This window comes from Ictalurus furcatus, chromosome 22 (assembly GCF_023375685.1).
Source record: "Ictalurus furcatus strain D&B chromosome 22, Billie_1.0, whole genome shotgun sequence".
NCBI classification, from domain to species: domain Eukaryota; kingdom Metazoa; phylum Chordata; class Actinopteri; order Siluriformes; family Ictaluridae; genus Ictalurus; species Ictalurus furcatus.
Window position 1 is genome coordinate 11,633,367 of NC_071276.1, and position 26,303 is coordinate 11,659,669.

Here is a 26,303-nt window from a genome sequence, read left to right on the forward strand (position 1 = left end):
TATACCACTATGGTATTGTTTACTAGGTATTTTTGATTAAGCCCTGTGGAAATTTGGGTCTTCATAGATGACTTCAGCATGTTAGTCATGTTTTCCTAAGTACAGTGTGAATCACTGTTACCAAAGAAATATATCCTTACCTTCTTCACAGAGAGATCCTCTGTAGCTTGGTAGACAATGACAATTAAAAGAGTTGATCCCATCTACACAGGTACCCCCATTTCGACATGGGTTGGGGTGGCACTCATCAATATCTAAATAATATGAATTAAATAAATAATATCTAAATTACATGAATGAGACAAGATTTACACTACTGTCATTCAGGGAAAAAAAATCCTTGAATAATACATAACTATTCACTGATTAAGTTAAAAAGTAAATCATTGCATATTCATGGACACCTATTTCACAACGGTCACCAGTGTATCCGGGTAGGCAGCTGCAAATCTGGACATTACCCCTTTTCAAACATGAGCCACCATTCATACATCCATCATCAGAGCATGAATGGACATCTGTAGTTTAAAAAGAGAGAATGGACATAGCAATGATTAGATGGCTCCATATGAAGTAATAGCACATAAGCATACTATAGATGATCTGAGAAATACTGATAATTTGGTCTTCAAAATAGTGTCATACCTGCAATATCATATGGCTCTCCAATAACTGTGTATCCTAGGTCCATGTTCAGTCTAGGTCTTTGTGTTCCATTCAGTGCTTCTGGATTAGGGTCTGAGCTCTCAACCAATATAGTGTCATCAGAAATATCTTTAGGAGAAGCTGTTGTATCAGAATGCATTTGAATTCCTTCAGCTGATGATGTGGTGTAGTCTGTACTCTTCAGAATTGCCATTGCAGTTTCCTCAGTTTGACCAAATGTTTTTTGTTCCTCTGACACATTTAACTTATCTACAGATGAAGTGAATGAATCATAAGAGTCTTGCATTGGTGATGCTGGTGATGTCTCATCAGATGACGGTATGACAGTGATTACCTCTTCTTTGTTAGTTTCATAAGTAAAGTGCTCCAAAGGTGACACAGTGGATAACCTCTGTAAAGGATTTTTGTCTGAAATGTGTGGCCATTCAGTGCTGCTAACTGATGTCTTACTCTCACATACTGGAGTGCTTTCAAGGGGAGTCTTACTCTCAGGCTTTGAGAAAGTCTCAGAATGAATCAAATCTGGTACTGATTCTACTAAAGAAGGTTCAGATATGGCATCACTATCCATTATTGGTATGCCTTGAGTCGACTGCACAGCTTGCTTTGTGGGTTGGGTATACTGAGTATACTTGCCGTTTTCTGAAGTGGACATAAACACCATGGGAATAGTTGTTGTTGTTGTTGTTGACAAATCTTCTGCTGCTGAGGTATCTTTAGTAGGCTGGGCTGTAAGTGTAATTTCAAACACTGCTTCAGGGTGGACCCTTGATGTTGTGAGTATTGGGGGTGCATAGGTTGTACTATCAGTTTCTTTAGATAGTGATACCAATGCATCTGAATGAGTGGTGGAAAAGTCTCTGTGATCGGTTGACACTTTAAAAGAGACAGCTGTTGATACTTCAGTGAAGATTTCAGAAAACATATCACCTGAGCTTTCCTCTGATAATAATGGGCTTGATGTCTTTCCTCTGGTTGAATCAAATAATGGCATCTCTGAGCTTTTTGTTACTGTCTCTGTTGTTGGCTTATCATTCACTTCAACTCTTTCAGTTTGCACTAATTTTGTTACCTCATATATGGTGGTTGGTTGTACTGTGACATCAGATTGTGTAGCAGTTCTAACACTAGTATTACTCTCAATCTCCATGTTTGGATGTATGGTGGTCTCAATTTCAGTTCCTGATCTTGGTTCACCATTCTCTGTAGCCTCTGCCATACCAAGTACATCTGATCCACTAGACACTGTAAGTTCTGCTATGAGACCTGAGCCTTCCTCTGTTACACTTTCCTGGGAGACTAAAATAAACACTGATTGTTTAGAGTTGGTGGTCTTATCCATATTATATCCAGAGGTTGCAGATACCATTCCATGTAAAGTAGAATTAACATCTGCTGTTAAGGTTGTGGGTGAACTTGTATCTGTAGATGTAATGACATCTGGTATTGAAGTTTGCATTCCAGAGTCTTCAACAGAGACACTGTCTCCTGAGAAATTATCAATCAAAACAGACGTCAACATAGAATGTGATGTCTTGGGCATTGCCTGTGTAGTTCTAAATTCAGACTGTGATGTGGTAGAGGTCACATGAAAAATGGTCTTAGGTTGACTGGTGGTTGTATGGCTGGGTTTAGGGATGATGTGACTGTGCTGACTGGTAGTGGAAACAGAATCAGTGGTGGTAAATGTAGGCTGATTTGTGCTGTAGGTATCATGCAAGGTGGTCTGACTAGGATAGGATTTTCCAGTGGTGTAATGTGTAGTACTATGAGCGGAATACAGGGTTGTTTGAGCAGAATTTGTGGATGTGGATAAGTGTGGCATCATCTTTGAAGGAGCCACAGTTTGAACAGTGATTTTTTCAGCAAGGATATCTACAGAGAATGTTGGTTTTATTTCTGTTTCCTCAGCTTTTACTGAGCTGCTTAAATCTATGCTTTTAGCTGTTGACCCTTCCAGTGATTGAGTAGGCACGTGTAAATCTGAGGATGGTAAAACAGGACTGTCTGTTCCAGAACCTTCTGGTTCCTCTGTCAGTATGCTGGAGGATTGAGGTGTTATGGTGACAGCTGTTATGCCAGCTGCTTCCTCTGTGATGATAGTGGAGGCAAAAGGTGATGAGGGTTTCAACACTGAAACAGTATCTGCATCAATGATTATATCATCTTTCTTGATAAATTCTTTTTTGGTGCTATGGTCTCTCATGCTGTCTGTAACTGTTGAGAAAAGTTCATCTTCATCTTTTATCTCTTCTGTGAATATGATAACAGGGCTTGTAATTGATTTGGTATCATGAAGTCTTGCGGTAATTTTGCTAGATCTGATCTCATTGCTAGATGGGACAATTGTTGTAACTTCTTTATCTGTACCATCTTGGTATATGACAGAGAGAACTGGAGTAGTCACATCTGTGCCTGTCACCAATGACTCAGGTGAAGTTTGGACACTGACCTCATCCACAAGTGTAGTATATGAACTCTCTATAGGCAAACTAGTGGTTAGGGAAACTTGTGTAGAAATTTCTAAATTGTCTTCTGTGTTCTCAGTCTCAAAAATCTTTGTTGTACTGTGGGACAAATGAACTTTTCCAGTAGCTATGGTGGATGTGGCACTTTGTATAGTTGCTCCTACAGTGGCACTTGTAGATTTCTGCAATTCACTAGTGGTATTAACTAGCATTTCATCGCCCGAACCTCCATCCTCTGTAAAAAGTTTCAGTGTCCCTTTGTCAACATCTGTTGTTGAAACTAAAGAATCAATGTCAACGTGCTTTGATGTCAGATAGATTGAATCTGTTCCTGGCATCAGTGTCACACTTGTTACAGTTGACTGTTTACTCAAATTATCTTCATTTGTTAAAGAATCCAAATCTGTTAAAGTTGAAGTAGGAACAGCCAATGGCAGGTCTTTGATACCTATGTTGATTAATGCATTTGTTTTTTCTGTTATTATATCTGTTGATGGAGCTTGTGAAGGAGCAGCAGACTCAATAAGAGCACCAGAACTTTCATCTTCAATGCCTTCATCTTCACTGCCTTCAGATGTAGTATCCTTCATGTCACCATGAAGATGAGATGACTCAAGGACAGTGGATACTAGATCACCAGATCCATTATCATCAGCACCTTCAGTTTCAATAGTAATGTCCTCTGTGTCACCACTACCAGACTCCAAAGAAGAAGACATCAAATCTGTCCGTGCTGGGCTTGAAGGAATTTGTGAAGAAGATTCTGATATTAACTTTGTGGAAAGTGTAGCGGATTCAACATCTGAGTAATCTACTGTGCTCTTTGTGTAACTTATTTCCGCCTCATCAGTTCTTACAGAATATTCTTTACTGGCTTCAGTTGTTTCTGACATATTGTCAGCAGATCCTTCAAGTATGGAAGACTCTTGATCTTTGCTTGAGGCCCCTAACGTTTCCATATCGATAGCGGTTGACATTAAATATGTGGCATTATGTATACTCTCTAAGTGAGATATTTGAGACGTACTTGATGAAAAATGGTCAGCAGTTACAGTTGAACTGCTAGTAGTTGTGAATGTCTCTCTGACACCAAATGTTGTAATAGAAGTTGGTGAGGTGACAGATACAGTGTTGAGGATGTCTTCATTCTGGTCCCCAGAACCATCACCAACTGTAAAGGCAAGGATTGTACCTGTCACTGTTGAGTGGGCAAAATCTGATGATACCTCCATAACAGTTGAGTGTACTGCCAACTCTGTTCCCATAACGGCCCCTGATTTTGTTGTTAATACATCCTTTGTAGATGGAACTTGTGAAGGAGGAGTGGACTCAACAACTGTATTAGAGAAATCACCAGAAACACCATCCTCAAACTCTCCACTTTCTTCACCAGAACCCTCTGAATGTGGTATCTCTTGGGTTGGAGCTGAAGTAATATGTGAGTCCTTGGAAACTATATTTGAGATTTGAACCCCTGAGTTTTCTACATATCTAGTATTGAAAGGTGACTCTGTTTTGTAATGGCTAGTTCCAGCCACTGTGCCAGTTGTGTTTTGGTTGAATTCACCAGTGTCTGATGTTATTCCTATCTCTATTGAGCTAGAGTCTATTGAGATTGATTGTGCATGGTCAACTGTAAATGTTCTTGTTGTAGTAGTAGAAATACTTTCTTTTGCTTCACTTTGTGTCGATGTTCTTGTTGTCATGTGCTGGTCATCTGTGGCTGTACTATGCACTTGCATAAAAGAGGCTGTGCTCAACTTATCAAGAATGTTCTCACCAGAAATATCATCCTCTAATAAGTTTGAGGTGACATCCTTACTTGTTATGGTTGATGATGGCTTTTTAGTCTCTGCTCCATTTGTGTGAGGTGTTTCCACTTTTAGTGTAGTTATATCTGACAACAAAAAGGCAGGAATCAGTGTGGATGCATGACTTGTCGTCATTGTACTTGTTGCTATAGTAGTTTCTTGCTCTCTGGTAAGCTCATGTGTAGAGGGGACTGTATTTGGAATACTGAATGCAATGGCTGGGCTCTCTGATGTTCTCTCCAATAATGTGCCTTCTGAGTGAGGTAACAGTGTGCCATCCCACAATGGTATTGTGGACTTGAAATGATCTCTGTTAGGAGTTGTGGATGTTGTGGCAAATGCATCAATTATTTGATTACCTGAACCTTCTGTATCTTGGAAGAGCAATAGTGACTCTGATTTTGTACTTGGCAAACCTTGACTCATGGACTCAATAATAAATTTATCAGTTGTTTTCTTTTCTGAGCTCTCTGTTGAGATGACCATTTCAGAGGCATCAATAATGTGCACTGCAGATGTCTCTCCTGCTGTGTGTCTGTCAGGACTCTGATCACCTGAGCCTTCCTCTGACATCACATATGGAACTGTAGCAGTGAAGGGTTCTTGTATGACTTCTTCAGAAATGTTGCTAAATGGCACCGGTTCCGTTGTTGTCTCCATGTAGATACTTGAAAAGGCTGAAGGAGAAATAGTAGCCTGATTCGCTTCCGTTTCCTCTGAAAGAGTCTTCACTGACACTGTTTCATCAACTCTCTGAACTGTATAAACAGCTGTTGTGGTAATATTTTGTTCAGAGCGGGTTGTAGTATGCAATGGAAAAACTGTTGTCAATATAACATGCGACTGATCTCCCGAGCCATCAGCTTCAGAAAATGGAAAGGTTTCAGAATGTGTACCTGATGACACATCTTTACTTGTTTTCTCCACTGTAGACACAGTGCTTATAGCTGATATTTCATTTAAACTTTCTTCTTCTTGTGTGGACAATAGGTTTTCTGAGGAATCAATAGTATTAACTTCTGATGGTTTCGCTAATAATGTTTCTTCTGTTTGGAGCGTCATAATGTCTGCGTCCAGTGGTGTGTGTGGTGATGTGGCCTCAAAATCATTTGTCACAGTATGCTGTAATGTAGGCTTTGTAAAAATCAAATCATGGGGTTCACCACCTGATCCTTCTTCTTCAGTTATAAACAAGGATTTTGTTGAAGTAATGCGTTCTACGTCTGGTGAAGATGTAACCATAATTGTGCTTTTTGAAATAGCTTGTTTTTCAGTGGTGTCAGGTGTGGACATATTGTCTTTCTGATGTGTTGCAGACATAGGTGTGTCTGTAGTAAAAGCATACTCTTTGATTCCCAACTCTATTGTCCGGTAGTTTGAGGCTGTGTAGCTAATATCTGTGGTGTCAGTAAAAGAGGGCAGTAATGGTTTCTTTTCAGTGGTTGCAAACATTGTACGGTCTAATTTGTCGCTTTCTGTTGCTTGCAATGTTGCACTTTCCTGTGTCACTTGTACAATTTGAATAGTAGCCGTTTCCTGCCCAGACCCATCTTCAATAGAAAGGGAAATTTCCTCAGTCGTGTCTATTGGCTTAGAAGGTGCAACCTCTGAGATAGTTGTTGCAGTTGTATTTGTTGGGAACACAGATGGCTGATGTGGTTTTAGTGAGAAGCTTCTTTCAACTGTGATACCAGATGGAGTATTTGATATTAAGTTTCCCTCCTCTATGAGAGTCTTATCTTCAGGATCTGGCATTACAAATGATGGAGGAGTGGACTCTACACTTATTTGTTCTTTGTCATAAACATATTTTGGCTCCACTGTGCTGAGGGAAATGGGCGTTGAATATGTTACATCTTGGCTTGACTCATCTGACCCATCTTGTGTTGCACCAGTGTCTACCAGTGAGTAATCAAAATTGGATGTTGTCTCTATTTTTTCTTCTGTTTGTGTTAGGTTTTGAGAGGATACACTCTCAAACACGTCTCCTCTTGCCTCTTTATCAGCATAAGGCTTCTCAGGCTCAATGCTCACCTCATGTTTGCCATTTATAAAACTAAGTGTTGGTGTGGTGGTGGCTGCACGAGAGGAGAAGTCAAAAGTAGCCTCTTCATGATCCCAAATAGGCTCACCATACACAGGGGAAGGAATGCGATCATTGGGAACCTCAGGAATAATAGGAATCTGGGGTATCAGATGGTCCAGTTGAACTATAGAAAAAAAGATGTATAAAGTCAAATGAGTAATATATAAAATTCTTAACATTGATTAAAACAAGAGCAGAGGTTACAGATGTAGACACATATCAGAGTTCTGCTTTCTCAGCCTCCATAAGCTGAATAGCAATGATGACTCTGTTTCCATACCATGTGTCTGGTAATTAATGTAACATAAAACAACCCTGGTCATGATCATAAGGGCAGTTGAAGTCAGATACAAATACACCCTTGTGCTCAAACCATTACATCAGTAACACAAGCACTGCTGAGGCAACCGTCCAGACACCATTTATGACCTTAATTCATTTGCTACTTCTTGTGTTGTGTTTGGTAATAACTATGTGTTTCTTATTGAAAAATAATATATAGTCGCCACAGATATGTTGTTCAGTGTCAACTGACATGAAATCCGCAGCATAAATAATATAAAGGGTACATCCTGTATTTTCAGTGTAATTGGCACAAACTCATTCTTGACCACAACATTAAAATGGATATAAATGTTTAATAAAATGATGCGCAGGGTGTTTCAACATTTTCCATTGGTAAATCTGGCTGATTACGATGTCAAGGGGAAAGCCAGTTATGGCCAATAAAAAGCAGTAAACACTTTTTTTTTCTACAAGCTCACTGTTCAGCTGTCCTTTCAGAGAGGGGCGACTTTACTCTGGTAGTGACATCAGTCTTGTTGTGGCGGCCAGTTTTTACTGTGCTAATAAGCATCTGTGCTTATTCAAGTAGTGTGCCAAGATATTTTTGTTTCTGCCAAGTCTCCAGAAACCAGAAAGAAACTGTTGTCTCTTCCACTCTGTGTCAAAATGAGCTGTGTAAAACCTGCCAACTAACAGCTGGCAGCTAGAAGTGTTAGATCTATTTCTAAAACTATTAGTATAGCTAGATAAGTGTAAATCTTGTCTAAAAGCCTCTCAGTAACCTAGAAATATTTAACATGTGCATAAGGTCAAATTTAATTCTAGGATTGAACAAAATACTGTTGCCTTGCCATCTCAGATGCCTTGTTTTAAAAACAGCTCAAACAACCGTTCATAATTGTATGAAAAAAAAAAATAATTTCTCATATAGAATTGTAGCCATTCATCAAAGAATATAGAAAGCTATTTATATGGAAACATTCATGCATCAATTGATCCATTTTCTGTACCACTTATCCTATACAGCATAGTGGGGAGCCTGGAGCCTGTCCATGGGGAATCAGGGCACAAGGTGGGGGACACAACCTGGATGAGGTGCCAACCCATCACAGGGCACAATCGCACACACAATCATGCACTTATTCACAGACTATGGACAATTTAGAGATGCCAATCAGCCAACAAAACATCTCTTTGGTCTGGGGGAGGAAACCAGAGTACCCAGAGGAAACCCCCAAAACACAGGGAGAACATGCCAACTCCACGCACACACAGTGGAGGTGGGAATCGGACCCCTGACCCTGGAGGTGCGAGGCAAATTTGCAACCAAAAAGACAATGCCCCCCCCCACACACACCCCTCACCACCACCCCCAATGAGCCTCCCACTCGTTACTGACCAACGAAGTTTACACAGCAACCAGAAGGACAAGCTCATACCAGTCTTTAAATACAATTGAAGCAAATGTACACGATGGCAGGATTTTAAAGTAGCTGAATGTGGTTTCACGCTACATCTAGACCATGTCTAAAGAGTGCTTTGATTAATCTCAGAATATCTGTAACAAAGCACATTTACAAAATGATCCTGTGGAGAGACCTCATCAAATCTTCACATAAAATCCAATGAGGCCTCATTAAATCAGGTCTTTAGCATGGCAGTGAATTTTTAATGCTTGCCTCCTCTTTACCAGTCCTCAGTACAGGATTGATGAAGACATTACTTACCTTCCCTTATTTATTTATTTATTTATTTATTTATTTAGCTAGATATTTAATTTAATATTAGTTCACTGATGTAATAGGTGTATATGCATGGCTCAATGAAATTTCATTTAAGTGCTATTAATTTAAATGATATTTCATTTAAGGCTATTTTATCATGCTTTTAATTTTCTATTTCAGTTGTCGAATGAATAATGTTAATGTTTAATAATGGCAATGTTTTGGTTAATATGATGCACTTTCCTGCATTAAAAAAAGAAAAAAAGAAAAACACTCCCATGGTTTGATGGATACACTGCTATCATCTGCTACACTTACATCTCACTTTAGATTAATTCATACCTATAGCCATAAAAAAACAGTCTTCAAAAGATAAGCAATCTATCAGATTAAGATCCTGTTTCCTTCCTTTCCTGTTTTCCTATGTCCTTTGTGTGAAAGAAACACTTTTCACAAACTTTAAAGGAATGATATTAATACTTCGTTAACAGAATTATAGTTATGTATGTAATAAATGCAAGGTCAGAATTGTTTCACACAAACCCCACCCTAATACTCATAAATACATTTATATATAACTCACCCTACAATGCATAACTCTTGTGCAATTCTTTAAATAGCACTTCTGTAGTTATGTTTAAGGTCTATATTAAATCCTCAATATGTAGGCATAAGTCAACTCCCCATAAGGTGAATCTGGTAGATTTTGCAGACATTCAGCACCCTGGAGAGCACTGTCATAAATAATATTTAGATTATTTATATAGCCTTCTAAAGACTCAATTATTCTATAATTAGATTTGCTCTCACCAATAAATTAAATACTTTCGTGGATATACGAGTAACAGGGTATAATAAGCAAAAAATAAGAACGGCCTTACCTGTTTCATTCTGCTGATGAATGTTAATGATGATCACTTGGACAAATGGGTTATCTGTACAATTGTTCTTGCTTTTTTCAGGAGAACGTGTGATGTCTTCTGTATCCTCGCCATTTGCCACACTTTTACTTAGGCCTTCTAGACTACACAATACTGATTCTTCTACAGTTGACATAGTTGTATTTGATTTCTCAGCCAGTATTTCACTGAGTGCAGGAGTTGTTAGCCTCTTCGGCATGGCAACCGTAGATGATGCTGATGTGGGAACATCAGAATGAGTTGTATTGGGTTGTACTGTATAGGTTGTGAATGGGACAGTTGCATCATTACTAAGTCCATCTGTAGTATCTGAAACTTCAGTGATTGTTTGTGTGGGTGGCGGTCCAGCCATAACTCCAATTTTATTGCCTTTCTCACTGCTGTCATAATCACCAAACACTGTAGCTTGAATTTCCTCTGTAGGGCTTATCTCAGTTATGGTGGTAAGATGAACTGTGGTGATGTTAGGCAGAATAGTGTCATCCTTTGCTGTACTAGACTGTGAAACCTCAATAGTCGTGCTGATTAACTTTGTGGGTTTTACTGTCAGATCAGGGGTCGTGTGCGTGAGATCAGAGGCTATATGTTTTTTCTCATGTTCCAGAATAGATTCCTCTGTTTTACCCAGTGCAAACATTGGCTCTGTGCTTGGAGAGGCTGAGATTAAAACATCAGGTGGAATTGTACCTATTTCAATGTGTTTGTTATCTTCTGGTTTGTCTGAAGGAATCTCAGGAAGAGCAGTACCAACTGTTGTGGATACTAAGTGCACTCCATAATCTTGAGTTTCCGACACAGTCTTAACATCTGCGAGAGTGCTTACTGAGTATTGGACTTCTAAATCCTCTGTGATAGCTCTTACATGTTGGCTAATTGGTGAGTCAGAACTGCTTGATAGGGCCATGCTGGTGGAAAACATGAAAGGAGAGTCTGTCAGGGCCTGGTTCTCAGAGTCGTCTATGGTGGTCTGTGAGTAAATGAATTCCTTTGGCTTCAGGGAGGACTCAGATTGAGCAGTCTGGACTGTGGTTGGAGAGGCTGTAGAGGGTGAAGTTGTGGTGACACCCTCAATTGTAACATCCACCCATGTTGTCTGGTTGAGTAGAAACTCATAACCTAAAGTTAAACACAGAAATATTCTCTGATCTGCTGCAAATGTCTCAAAAAAGGTACAGCTGTCAAACATAAAACAGAAGAAGAATACATTTGTTCTTCTAGTGAATGACTCTTATAAGGTTTGTAGTGCATTTCCACTAATCACTCTACATCATACATGTGCCTCAGTACAAAAGGCCGAATGACTAATAATTAAGAATACATGATGCGCCATTGTGTTATAGGAAAATAATCCACAACAGGTTGGTATAAAACAGAGTTCCTGTTAACATCCCAAAGTGGATTCTTTCCATATATCAGCCCATCTCTGAGACAGTTTCCTGTTATACTATGGTTAAATGCTTGACTGATTGGTCTGATTGGTCAGAAGATGTGCATTATTTCCACATAAAAGCACAGGTAGTTCTGGCTATAACATGAACGGCAACTTAAATTAATGTGCTTGTTCTAATATGTTATTGTTTATATAGTAAAAACTCATACACAGCAACTTGTACAGCAAACAATCCGCATAATCTATGACTAATTAATTTAAAAATTGTGTTGTTGTTTATCAAATTAATTCGTATAATCACTGATGTAGTACAGAAGGTTAGGACAACATTTATTGAAGGAGTCTCAGTTATAAGCACTCTCAGTCACGCTTTCTGTTTTCTCTGTTTGTCACAGGCTGTGTGTGTGTGTGTGTGTGTGTGTGTGCATTGTTTTCATATAGCAGTACTGTCAATTGTGTGTTATTCCTTACATATCACATACATTATGGTAGCTTTAAACAGTCATTATCTCACCAGCCTCTTCATTCTTTCTTGATGTTAATAAGACAGCTTGTATTGTTACTGGGAAACCAGAAAGCTCAAACTCCTGTCCTGAAGTTCATCCCATAATGGAAAACTTAGTTACAGCTTTAGAAAGGACTGACACCGGGGACCCCTTCAATAAATGTTAAATAAATGTCTCCTTACAGATACAGTGGGGGAAATCAGTATTGAATGTGTCAAAAAAAAATTCTGTAAATATATTTCCAATGAGGCTATTCACATGAAATTTTCACCAGGCATCAGTATTAACTCAAGAAATGCACAAATATAAGGAATTCCAAACAATAAAGTCCATAAATAAAGCTGTGTAATAAGGTGGAATTACACAGGAAAAAAGTATTGAACACGCTAAGAAAAAGCAGTTCTCCAAGGCAAGGTAAGGCAACGAACCAGTTGAAATCAGTAAGTAATTATACCCCCTATCTGTGCAAATTAATATCAGCTGGGTAAGTAAATTGATGGTCTATAAAAATGCTTCCGTGTGTACCAAAGTGTCACACAAAAAAATCTCATGATGGGTAAAAGCAAAGAGCTCTCCCAAGACCTTCACAACCTTATTGTTGCGAAACATATTGATGGAATCGGATATACATGTATTTCAAAACTTCTGAATCTTCCAGTAAGCACCATTAGGGCCATTATCCACAAGTGGAAGCAACATCTCTCCATCATCAACCGGCCACGTACAGGAGTTCCTTACAAGATTTCTGACCAGGGAGTCAGAAGAATAGTCAGAAGAGTAGCCCAAGAGCCAAGGAACTCTCGGAAAGTGCTCCAGAAACACTTGGAGGCAGCAGGTGCCATCATCACAGAGAAAACTATAGGAATGCACTCCACCGCCTTGGCCTCTACGCACGCTCACCCACAAGACTCCATTACTAAAGAAAAGCCATGTCAAAGCTCATTTAAAGTTTGCTACAACTTATTTGGACAAGCCTATGAAATACTGGGAGAGTGTATTCTGGTCAGACGAGAGCAAAATTTATACTACACATCATGTCATACTACACAACATGATTGAAGAAGAAATGGCACTACACATCACCCTTAAAACACTATACCAACAGTGAATTTTGGAGGTGGAAGCATCATTGTGTGGGGCTGTTTTCCATCACATGGTACTGGCAGATTTCATATAATTGAAAGAATGATGAATGGAGCCCTTTACTGGGAGATTCTTGAGAAGAATCTGCTGCCGTCCACCAGGATGATGAAGATGAGATGTGGGTGGACGTTCCAGCAGGATAACGATCCAAAGCATACAGCAAAAGAAACTCTCAATTGGTTTCAGAGAAAAAAATCAACATGTTAGAAGTTGAGTCAGTCAATCACCTGACTCGAATCTAATTGAACCAAATTTAAAGACAATATGTTTAGAAGAATGGGCCAAAATCACACCTGAATATTGCGGCCAATTAATTTCTTCATACAGGAAGCATCTCGAAGCTGTCATTACAAACAAAGGCTTCTCCACTAAGTATTGAATAGATTTCAGTTAGCGTGTTCAATACTTTTTTCCTGTGTCATTCAACTTTATTACACATAACTTTATTTATGGATTTTAATGTTTGGATTTCTTTATATGTGTGGATTTCTTGAGTTAATATGAAAGTCTGGTGAAAATTTCATGTGAATAACCTTACTGGAAATATATTTACTGAAAAAAATGTTGACTCCTTCAATACTTATTTCCCCCACTGTACATCAACATAGCAATGAATATATATTTTCTTCTGGCTTAGTGGTTAGCACATTTGCCTCACAACTCCAGGGTTTGGGGTTTGAATCCCACCTTTGCGCAGAGCTTGTATGCTCTGCCTGTGCCTCATGGGTTTCCTCCCCAAGTCCAAAGACATGTGTTGTAGACTGATTGGCATTTCCAAATTGTTTGTAGTGTGTGTTAGTGTGTGATTGTGCCCTGCAATCGGTTGGCCCCTGCCTTGTCCCCATAGTTCCCTGGATAGGTTCCAGGCTCCCCCATGACCCTGTGTAGAATAAGCGGTACAGAAAATGGATGGAAAAAAACACCACATTTTTTTCTCAATCCATTTATTATTGGGCTTAGTTTATGTAGAATGTTCACCATTCAAGTCCCTCAGAATGAGCTATTACTACAGAAACGATAACATATTAGAACAAGTGCAATTAATATAAACCTGTGATTTGCTACTGCTGTCAGAGTTGCTGTATAGCAACTTAATTACAATTTAATTTAACATTTTTTGACCAATCAGATTAGATAATTCAACAGCGCTGTGGTATAAAGCCTTCTATTGAGCAAAAGATTACAGGTATTACCACATTATCAGTCAAAATGGGAAAAGGATTGTATGTGTTCATTAGGACCTTCTGTAATATTTACATCAAGAGTTAACCAAAACAAAAAGTGATTTTTAATAGAAGAGTATATTTAGTTTAGTATAAACTTTGCTCAAAAGGTCATCTTTAACACCTGCTTACATTTACCTCAGTTGGGCAATCTACATTTCTTTGTTACTACCATTCTATCCTCCAAGAACTCCATTTCCCAGAATTCTATATAGGCTCCCATGCCCCCTCTGTTCAACTCATTTAATTTCAGCAGTTTACTAATCACACTGACCTGCATCTAATTTACTAATCACCTCTTCAGCCTGAAATACCTCCCAGTTTAATTAGTCTAGTTTTTCCCTACAATGCTAAACTTTTTACCTGCAATTCTATACTTAACTTATTATATCTCTGCTATCTTGTCCAAGTCTGACAAATACTTTATATAATCATTAAGAATGTATTATGGGGGAAAAGCAGTTTCTAAATAAATTATATAATTAAAACAGACTAACTGCAAAGGAGGCTATCATAGTAAACCGAGGTCCATAAGGCTTTGGCCATAACTTACTAGCATTCTCATAGACTCTGTGTGATCTATTTTATCTGTAACAAATAAGAAGAAAGTCAGGTGTGGCAACTTAAAGCTAATTCACACCAAAAGCTTTTATGTGTCTGTTAGTCACTTATAAGCTTCTATTTTAACCAGTGTTTAAATCCATTTGAGCTGAGAGACACACACTCAAAACATTCTCTCATTGTTCTGCTGAGTCATTCTATCCACACTTCATAGAGAGTCATCCAAATCCTTTATAAAATTTCATTATTAAAACAACCAATTTATTTATAATTTGTTTATCAAGATCATTCTCAATTGGATTTGTACTTCAGACAAGGTCATATTGCCTCTCCTGGGCTCTGCTCCACTTTCATTTTCTCTTTCTCATCACGATTTATGCTTTTGCCCACTCTCAAAAGATTGTCTTTGAAATGTTAAAACAACCGTACATATTCCTTCATATATGAAATCAAACATATTTTTGATATTGAAGCTGGTATTAAGCTTAGTATTGTGATAATGGCTTTGGATATGGGACTTTGGAACTAATTGTCCTGTAACATACAACCCCAATTCCAAAAAAGTTGGGACGCTGTGTAAAATGTAAATATATATAGAATGCAATGATTTGCAAATCTCATAAACCCATAAGATTATTCACAATAGAATATATAAAATGTTTAAACTAAGAAAATGTACCATTTAATAAGAATATACGATAACTTTGAATTTTTTAATTTGATGGCCACAACACATCTCAAAAAAGTTGGGAAGGGGCAACAAAAGGCTGGAAAAGTAAGTGTTACTAAAAAGAAACAGCTGGAGGATAATTGGCAACAGGTCAGTAACATGATTCTGTATAAAAAGAGTATCTTGGAGAGGCAGAGTCTTTCAGAAGTAAAGATAAAAAAAAACTGCATCTACAATTTGTGGAACAATTTCATATAAAATAATGTTCCTCAATGTAAAATTGCAAAGACTAAGAATATCTCATCATCTACAGTACATAATATCATCAAAAGGAAAAATCCAAGAAGCTGGAGAAATCTCTGTGTGCATGGGACAAGGCTGAAAATCAATATTGCATGCCCGTGATCTTCGGGCCCTCAGGTGACACTGCATTAAAAACAGGCATGATTCTGTAATGGAAATCATTGCATGGGCTCAGAAACACCTCCAGAACTCATTGTCTGTGAACACAGTTTGCCGTGAACACAGTTCACCATATGTGAACATGATCCAGAAACAATAGAGTCTTCTTTGGGCCAAAGCTCATTTAAAATGGACTGAGACTAAGTGGAAAACTGTTCTGTGGTCAGATAAATCGAAAATTGAAATTCTTTTTGGAAACCATGGATGCTGCGTCCTCTAAACTGAAGAGGAGAGGGACCATCCTTTTTATCAACGCTCAGTTCAAAAGCCTGCATCTCTGATGGTATGGGGGTGCATTAATGCCTATGGAATGGGCAGCTTGCACATCTGAAAAGGCACCATCAATGCTGAAAGGTATATACAGGTTTTAGAGCAACATATGCTTCCATCCAGATTCCATCACATCTTTACTTCTGAGAGACTCTGGTATATTTACTCAGTTTAAACATTTGATATGTTTTCTATGTTCTATTGTGAATGATATATGGATTTATGAGATTAGCAAATCATTGCATTCTGTTTTTATTTACATTTATTTATATTTTACACAGCGTCCCAACTTTTTTGGAATTGGGGTTGTATATTAATTTGTTTTATAACCAGATGTATTGTTTTGTAGAAAAACGTATCTATAGCACTAATCTTGAATCTAGTTTATATAGTGGGATTCCATACCAAAGGGAAAATGCACTCTGTGAGCATGACCACAGCATGTGAGTCATTCTGTCTATTTTCATCTTTTACCTTCTACAAACTTTCGCTTTAATTCCTGTATTAGTCTTATTGGGTATATTTAGCCACTGACACTACACATGAGAGGAGCTTATTTGATATTGCAACAGCACATCTAACCACACTTCTTAATGATATATTCACTCAAACCAAATCCCATTTGTCTCATTGGTGCTCTGCACCACATTACCACATGTGGCGAGGCTCAGGAAAAGACCAAAAATGTACTATGATCCTAAGAATAATGTATCTTTTTTTTTTTTTTTCATTGAACTAATTCAGTTTGACAGATTCAAACTAGACATACAAAGTCTCTTTATTTTTAGCTATTTTACTTTTCTTGCTCTGCTGCTTAAAATGACTGACCACATTTGGCTGAACATTAAATTAAATGAAATACAAGATCTTGTAATGTTTTCAAATAATCACTTGTATATCTTCCCCAATGTTTATGCATATGGAAATCTCTCTGCTGTAATGTGACATGCCCTGTAGCCAACTCTCCAGCTGTTGTGTATTAAGTGCAATACCCTCCCCCTTTTTTTCCAGCTATATCTGATGTAAGGTGCAAGTCATTCTTTTCCTTTCCAAAAAAAAAAAATAAAAACCCAGACATTGGTCTGTTCCAGTCAAAGAGTATTTAAGCTTTCACCACTCATTTTTGGGGGATATGGCATTATAAGAAATAAGAGCACTCACTGACCACTGTATAAATGGTGAACAGCACTTAAAACCACATGGACCTGGGAGTGACCTAAAATAGGCCGAACAAACAAGCAGGTCACAGCGTCCTGTTTTAGAGTGACCCCTGGGGTCCAATACTTCACAGCAGGCTGTCATTCTGGATGAGCGCCTTGCCTAGCAGGAGGCGAGTTATCTAAATTAGCCTCAGTTGAAAAGATAGAGCCCCCATACCAGGTCAGAGGTCAGCAAGACCTGTTAATTTGGGAGCCATAGTGGTAGCTCCATCCATTATCTCCAAGTCTGTCCTGATAACCATGAGCATGGGTGACAAAGAGTAGGGAGAGTCTAGTTGAGGAAATGAGAGGTGGACAGAAGAATAAAGCTTAAAGAGTGAAACCTAAGCATTTTCTCACGCTGTTTAAATACGTGAAAAGGGCTCCAGGGCAACCCAGTGAAAGTGACTTGTACATAGGATTGCAAAATATTGCTGTTTTGAAAAAATGCCACCAAATTAAAACTGAATTGAAAAATGTAATATGCCTATGTGTCAATTTTTTCTACGATTATTCATCACTGAAGAAGTCATATTAGTCCTAAATGGATTATTTTGTGAGATTAACTCCATGCAGTGATATAATGCCTGAAGAAGTTAGCCTAAAGAGAAATGAGTTAAGTTTCCTGTAGCCAAGCCCAATTTGGTTTCCCAGGAAACGAGTAGAAACCCAAAGTAAAATGAAGTGAGGTCAAGGACCCACTGCACAGACACACACAGTCTATTAAAACTTGTATAAACTTTTCCAGTTCCTTGTAGTCTCAATTTACGTGAAATCTCTCAATTTAACAAACAATGTGCTTAGATGCGTACACAGTCTCAAGCTTCTGCCTGGATTTAATGTTACTGATGTGGGAAAGGAGAGAGTTATTCACTCAATGAAATGCACGCCAACATGTGTGTGTGTGTGTGTGTGTGTGTGTGGGAGTGTGAGTGCTTATAAGGGTGGGGAAGCGATTACGTACACTCTAAGAAATGACATAAAGAAGAACTGGGGCTCTGGTTAAACAATTGTCCTCTGTTTCTTCTAAATTCTACATGTACTTCTTCATGCACTTACTGGCTATTAGCTCTTATGTGGTACAACTATAATCAGAAGTTCAAATCCTGATGCCACATTGATTGCCAAGAGACTGAAAGTATTGGCCTCTTAGACTGGTTGCGCAATAGGAATGACTCAGCCAACAGATGTGAATTCTCTATGACTAAACTGGAGGAAAACTGGGTTTTCATAAAAAGAACAGTGGATATTGTAGAATGCAAAAGTTAATACCTATGTAGCAGTAAGCTCCCAGTTTCGTGGTGGGGTCAGGAAAGCCTGTCTGGTTGCGGAACTGGTACATGGTGCGAACTCCAAGCAGACCTCCACCACATCGTGTTCTGGGTATGGCAACAGGGTAGCGGGCACTTCCATCGGACAGCCATCCGTAGTCACAGCGATCTAAACCTTTTCTCCAGGCTGAGTGGAGCTGACCAGGTGAGGCCAAGGCAGCATTTCTTTGCTCACACTCAGTCTTTGCTTCCTCGAATGTCATCTTATTTGTGGTAGGTGCAAAGAATACATCACCTGTACGAATGAATGTATATTTGAGTAACTATAAGTGTATCCATCACACAGTAAAAAAAAAAAAGAGCTAAAAACCACTGTTAGTGAAAATTGTAGATTTTAAACTTTATAAGAACCACTGAATGAAGCATTGAGTTTAAACAGACACTGTCAGAGATATTATCTAATCAAATCTAAATATAACAAATCCTCATCCATGCATCACAAGTGTAATCAGAATATTTTGCTAAAAGGATAATGCTCTCCATATGCGAAACTTGTGGTAAATACAAATGGAAGAAAATCAGCAGTAAAGGGTGTGTTTGTTTTTACCTAGACGTTTTATATGTGTAATACATAATCTACACCATGAATATCCTCAAACATTTTTTCCTTAATTATTGGAGAATGTTACAAACCACAGCAAAGAAAAGGCTGATTGTTTTAACAATCAAAGCACCGGGTGTTAATTAGTGAACATTTGTCTTTGTCCACATTAGGCATACTACACTTCCTCCAAACACAGGCGTCTCTTAGAATTATTATATTATGCTAATGTATGGCAGACACAAGAGATATCCTAGCTATTTGGACATTTGATCAGTGTTGCCTGCTGTTTCAAAGCCTTCATATACACATGACTGTTCAGTAAGTCATCCTACCCCCCACCCACGTTAACCGTTCCTGTATTTCCAACTAAAATTGCAGGCAATATTTAACTCTTCCAGATACACAGGTTAATACAACAATATCAAACTCAAACTGAGTACAAAACACTGATTGGCTAAATGTTATTGCCTCCAAGGCATTTGTTGTTGCAACAATCAGGAAGAAATGAACCAGTAATCGATACAAAAATGGACTTCACTGATGTGGTGCCAGAGATAATGCAAAATTGTTCTGGAAATAATTCTAGACGCAATTCACGTTTTGATTCCTGTAACTGTACATAACTGTTTAACTCATTCTGTCAGTAATGTGCTAAAGAACAACAAATAACTACTTTGGCTCCACTCACACTATCAGTGTTGTTGCCAGGCGCAATAATGTTTATTAGAGCACATAACCACATTCTAATGATTCTACCAAATTCTAGATTCAAGGCTTTACCTAGCTGGAATTAATTTCTGACAATCAATTGATGACATATTCAAAAGCAAAGCTGACTATGAGGACTGATGAGTTTGCATATAGTGCAAATGGTTAGTCCATGGAAAAGATCATGGACAGTAAACCTTTTTGCACTTTACTCTTACCCTCAAGTTTATCTGCATAGCAGAACACATCATAAGTCTCAGTGGGCATTCGAAGGCCATATGACCGGACACCAGGTTTTCCAGGCAGGTTCCCAGAGCAGCCAGGCCTTGGGTTAGTGATCGGGTATCTACATTTACAAAAAGAAAAAATCTTTGCATGGCACAGGCTTCAAATAGCAGCTTGCCCATTAAGGCTTCAGAGCCACATCTCTGTAAATCTTTGTACCATATAAAGCACTACAAAATAAGAAGGAATGTCTGTAATCACAACATGGCATTTGGCCATTTCCCACTGCTTAGATTAGCACAATATATGTCATGTATTCTGTCACATATTGCTATTTACTTAAGCGTTACACTTCATGGTAATAATAGTAATGGACTTCATCAGTGTACTCTTACCTCACTGTCTGATCTGCTAACCAACCAGCATCACACTGATCAAAACCATCCTCATAAGCCGCTTTTAGCTGTTCTGCTGTGGCAATTGTAGCCCCAACACTTCGACAGGTCTCCACAGCGTTGTTGTAGGTCAAGGTGTATCTACTGGTCTTGGGCCGATAATGAAAGACAACACCTAGAAAAGAGAAGAAACAAAGTGTCATTGGTAAAGGTGGTTGCACTAAGATGAATATCTGACACAAAGACAGTATGCTTTCTACACTTAATTTTGAAGACAGATTTGAATCTTTTTAGCCATATTAAGAATGAAGTTTACATGGGTCACTATAAAGCATTAATGTAATGTGTCGAATTCTAGTGCGTGGGTAAAGGAACTTTCCATCCACCCTAATGGTGGCTTCAAAATAACAAACTAAGTAAAAGAATAAAGGCTCCAATTAAAACTGTGGAGACTTTGCTGAGAGCCGGTAAGTGCTAAATAAACAATTCTAGCCTATCCCATCCTTTCACGTGACCAAAAAATAAATCAGTTCTTCAAATGGATGTTTCAGAAAACTTTGCAAAATAATAGATAAGTCAAGTAATTTAAAAAAGACTATTAGGACAAAAGTCTGCAGGAGAGCCTTTTGTAGACAAATAAAGTAAATGTCAAGTTTTTAATTACTTTGGCTAAAAAGAAGGCAGTGGGTTTTAAAGCTTCGAGTTAACGATGTGTAACCCCTTAAAGTCCTAGCTTGTTATTTAGGTAATTTTAACTTAAAGCATGTAATAACAAACATAAGTTATTCAGTATCTACAGTGAAATTAACAGGAAAGACATGCACTTACAAGAATTATTAATGTAAAAACTGATTTAATTGGGAAAACTGAATGAAAATAATTTAACACATTAATTAGATACAGAAAAAGGCATATATGAAAAGCATGGGCAGCTGTCAAACCATCTGTTTGTGGGGAATGTTTTCATTCAATTTTCAGGCAAGAATTTTGTAAATTAAGAATTTAAGAGATTTAATTTAAGAGGTTACACTTATAGTGTAAATTTTCAGTGATTATGTGTGTACCAACATAATCAATGTAGCACTGAAATGCACTGGTGATCATTCATGGACACTGCATTGTGCTGTATTTGATAGGACATTCTCTGTTTGTCTCATCCTACTACCTTAACTGTGGGAGTGCAATGTTTCTAGTTTTAAAATCATGCTCCTTTTTCAGCATGTATTAACAAAATTCAACAACTGGCCTAAGTCTTACATTATAAGTGAATTTCAAGTGAATTTCACCAGGTGTGGGAGGTAGAGATTACATTGAAAAATGTATCATAATACAAAAGGGAAATGTAATGAAAGGGTTAAATGTTTCATTTAACAGATAAGCATACCTGATATAATTTATTAAAAACAGAAGACATAAACCATCACCCACCACTGACATCCAAGCTGACCATGTCTTGAGTGTCTTCAATGCCATACATGACCTCACAGCGGTAAGTTCCGGCATCGCTAGCTCGCAGTTTCACAACAGTCAATGAAGCATCCCCGATATCCTCTGGGTGACTCGGCACAGATACACGGCTTTTGTAGCCTGGCCCAATTTTAATGACACCATTTTGAGCAACGATTACTATGGACTCCACATCACCCTCTACCCTGGTCCATTTAATGCGCAGATAGTCTGTTCCAGGGGTCGTAGCATTGCTGGGAGATGCTGTAGGGAGGGTGGAAAAGTGGCATGGCAAGACCACCTTTCCCGAAAGAGACCCCCTCACTGGCTGCATCACTGTTAGTGAGCCTGAAGCTGAAAGAGTTAAAAACATACTGCATTAGGCATATATTCGAAGCCATCCTGAGGACATCACAAGCACTTTGTGTTATTTTTCCCTGCAGAGTGATGTCATTGTGGATTCAAAGTGCACAGGCATCCGTTAGACAACAGCAGGAAGATGCAGAGCATACAAGCATGCTGTGCACAAGGCCAAGCATTGTATTTCCTAATTAAAATAATCTAGCTGGGATGCACAGTGGGATGGAGATATGAGACCAACAGATATGAGGAAAGGGGGTGGGATGTCTATTCTCAATTCAATATGCTGAATTACTCTTTACTTTGCAGAGAATTTCTGGGTAGCAGTCAGTCTTGAGTCATGACTTTTTCTAGCTTCCATTTGTAAGAATAAAAGTGGCAGAAAAACTTTTTATTTCATGTTATATACTCTAATATATAAAGTACCAAACTGTACCTTTCCTTGTTGCAGCAGTGGTACCGTTAAAGGGACCTGTTTTTTTACCTTTTGGTATGCATTTTATGTATTTATTGTAAATAATTTAAATTATTTATGGTACATAATTGGACACTACTTTAAAAAATCATTAAAGGTAGACCACATGCATTTCCTAGATATATACTAAAGGTACAAAACATGGACCCTTGATGGCACCACCCCAGCAACTAAGAAAAGTACAGTTTGGTACATTTATTGAACTAATTACACATTGTTCTTAAACCACTGTTCTTTAATTGCTGTCACTGTAAAATAATTTCTCACTACCTTCCATATTAAGTTAATATTGATATTGGAAAATACTGCCCCCGAGATCTTGTTTTCAAAGCAAATAATCAGAATGAAATCTAAACAAATTTCAGCAAACACAGGTTATGGTGCACAAGAGTGTAAGTGCAGACATTGTATGATGTAGAAATATATTTATCTTGTGGGAACTATATAGATATTAGAATATTTCAGTGAATGGTTTTTGCGTAGGTAGGCTAGCTACGTCTTCTCACAGAGAGAGCGTATTCTTCTGATATACTGTCAGAATACCAGATATACAGTGTCGATATGGAAAAACATACTGCAAGATTTGGGAGACGGAAAAGCCTATTATGGCATGAATAATGGCCAAACCAGGTGATGATTATAAGGACTATTGAAGATACTTGTGATTGAAGATAACAGAAATACATGCACACTACAGGGACCCTCTTTTCCACACAAAGACTGACATAAAATACCGGACAATTCTGGGTTAGTTTTAGGTCTTTTTTTTTTTTTTTTCCAGCGTAGTTGGGCTGGAAATTTTGCTCAGACCTGGCAAACCTGGATCTGAGAAACAGTGTGGAATGCTTGGGACAGGTGGGATAACCCCTGAGGGCATACACAACAGTATGCACAGGGCCTTTCTATGTTATGAGGTGAACCCATCTGTTTTCACCAGACAGTTTCCTAATTAAAAGGCACTGGGTCCTTGGAAGGCCATTCAGCAGCACATTAAGATTTAGCGAAGTAAGAGACTTTAGCTTTGTGGGAAACCAGATGCAATAAATGATTTCCTCATGAATGGATGTAGGCTACATCTTAGAAAGCGAAAAGAATTACTTACCCAGCGATGTGCTGTATAGGCAGAATAACCACAGTATATGTTTTATATTCAGAAGCATCTTCACTCTGGAGGATGGGGAGAAAACAGCCCTGCTGGGGAAAAAAGCAGAAATCATCACAGAAATTCTAATGGTTTCCACTGCAAATGCCATTACAAACCATCAGCCAACCATTATAATTACCATTATTGGTCCTTAATGGTATCCACTAGACATAACATGCCACCAATAGAAAGCAACAAATTAGCTGTAGAGACTCATAGAGACCATTACAGTTTCCATTAAAACCAATACAATTCCCATTAAAACCATTACAAATTCTATTAGGGTTTCGGTTGTTTTTTTCAGCACGGAGAAAATGAATAACTGGAAACCACACATTCAAATATCACCTCAGCCTTAAGATTCAGTTTCCTCCACATTTCCTGACTGCTATAAAAATAAATAAATAAATAAACAACATATAGTCTACCTAATGATAAGGAATATTCAACCTGTCCGTGGTTATTTTCAGTGTTTAAACAATTTTAAACGCAGGTCGCTTCCCTTGACAATGTGGGTGGTAAAACTGGGTCTTGTGTTGTCGTAGCCCCCTGCAGGGAAACGGGCAAATTTCTCCAACAGACAAACCCCTCCGGAGGTCCAATTTCAGTGCCATTAGTCTTTAGCTTGTGAATTAAACTTATTCGAGACACTGAGCTCATAGTGGCTAATGATGAAAATGTGTCCTTGTTTATACTTTGTGAGAAAATGAAAATGCTGTTGTTGGGGGTTTTTTTGGGGTTTTTTTTCTTAACTGAAAACGGTTGTCCTAGCTTAATGAAACTTTTTATGCCATTTTTACAGACTATGAGGTGACAAACTAGACAAATATAGTAGTGGGAATAATTCTACCACTTAATCGTTTGCATTATTGACTCACATTTTAAATGTGTGCATTTTTAAATGAACTGAAAACGAGGTCAGGGTTAACAGGGCATCCTTCACAGACTTATTGATGCAGAGTTTAGGTTGAGCGATCTGAAATCTGAAACACAATGAAAAACTAAACGACTCATGCACGTACCTTTTAATAAATGCGTTTATAAGTCCGAAATCTGTTAGAGGTCCTTAAATTTCCAGTATGAAGCACACGGTATGTCCAGAGTCCATATGAAGCTGTGCACACGAGTGTGTCCTCTTCTTTCTGCTCCTCGAGGTGAAGGACTGCTTTCCTCCCAGCGCCTCTTTTCCTCTGGCCAGTGAGCGACTGCGATCCTTACAAGAAGATCAGAAGATGAAGTTCCACTACTTCTCTACACCCACGGTTACGTCGTCAGGGCTGCATAGGAGGGGCGCAGTGATTACCCGAAAAGTGAGTGGACATGTGGGTGGGGGGACATTTGAGTTGGAGGAAGACTGAGGCACACGAGACAACTGGCACGTCTTTACATTAACGATGCTGAGATCTCTCTCTCTCTCTCTCTCTCTCTCTCTCTCTCTCTTTGTGTGTGTCTGTCTGTCTGTGTGTGTGTGTGTGGGTCTGTGTGTCTGTCTGTCTGTCTCTCTCTCGCTCTGTCTGTCTCTGTGTGTGTGTGTGTCTGTCTGTCTGTCTGTCTCTCTCTCTTTCTGTCTGTCTCTCTCTCTCTCTGTGTGTGTGTGTGTGTGTGTGTGTGTGTGTGTGTGTGTGTGTGTGTGGCACAGCATCCTTTTTATTACTGTTATTAATCGTTGTGCCACGTGCTCATAGTAGACAACGTGGCCAATAAATAAATACCCTAACGTATCGAAAATGCACCCAGAGTTTATATAAGCCTGCTCAATATCACAGCGCACCTATATAAACTTTGTGATTCATTAGCAGTATTCTACCATGGTGGTGTTTTATTTAAATGCATAGCAAAATCCCTAATGAAAATAACATAACATAAAAAAAGTAATGCAGAAACACTCGTATAAGGTTTTTAATGCCACGTTAGGAGTAATAGTCTCGGTGTTTTGTGTAGAAACACACAAAATCCCAGCACTTCATTTGCACCTTGGTATAGCCTAGTTGGATTCATTTAAACAGTGCAAGATTTAATCAAAACCTGTAGGCGTTAATTTAACGCTGAAGATAGTGTAGGTGGGAGAGAGAAAAAATGCACATTGGCTTTACACCACTTTTTTCTCACCCAAGCGTGATTAATGGAGAGAACTGCGCTTTGGAAGTGTAATGAACAGTTCTGTAACTGGGGTGTTAATGCGGTACATTTCATTCATCAGGCACACGATTAATTGGCAGGATTAGTTGCTTTATTTAAGAAAAAAGCCCAGAACAGCATATGCCCATAGTAGCAAGATTTATGATCACATT

General features: G+C 38.4%; 1 protein-coding gene across 2 annotated transcripts in view; it reads right to left on the reverse strand.

Moving 5' to 3' along the window:
• Window positions 1-25,467, reverse strand: part of vcana (versican a) — a 35,278-nt gene extending 9,811 nt beyond the window's left edge. Inside the window, exons 1-8 of one of the 2 annotated variants that reach the window (XM_053610205.1) lie at window positions 25,035-25,467; window positions 23,971-24,059; window positions 22,016-22,387; window positions 20,588-20,762; window positions 20,186-20,313; window positions 18,657-18,950; window positions 405-518; window positions 141-254 (exon numbers count right to left, since the gene is read on the reverse strand). In XM_053610205.1, the coding sequence (XP_053466180.1) occupies window positions 141-254; window positions 405-518; window positions 18,657-18,950; window positions 20,186-20,313; window positions 20,588-20,762; window positions 22,016-22,387; window positions 23,971-24,028 (1,255 nt within the window). In that variant the 5' untranslated portion in view covers window positions 24,029-24,059; window positions 25,035-25,467. Of the gene's footprint in view, window positions 1-140; window positions 255-404; window positions 519-645; window positions 1,695-18,656; window positions 18,951-20,185; window positions 20,314-20,587; window positions 20,763-22,015; window positions 22,388-23,970; window positions 24,060-25,034 lie in introns of those variants that run through there. The other variant, XM_053610204.1, reaches the window with a different exon arrangement.
• Between the last annotated feature and the right edge of the window lie 836 nt (window positions 25,468-26,303).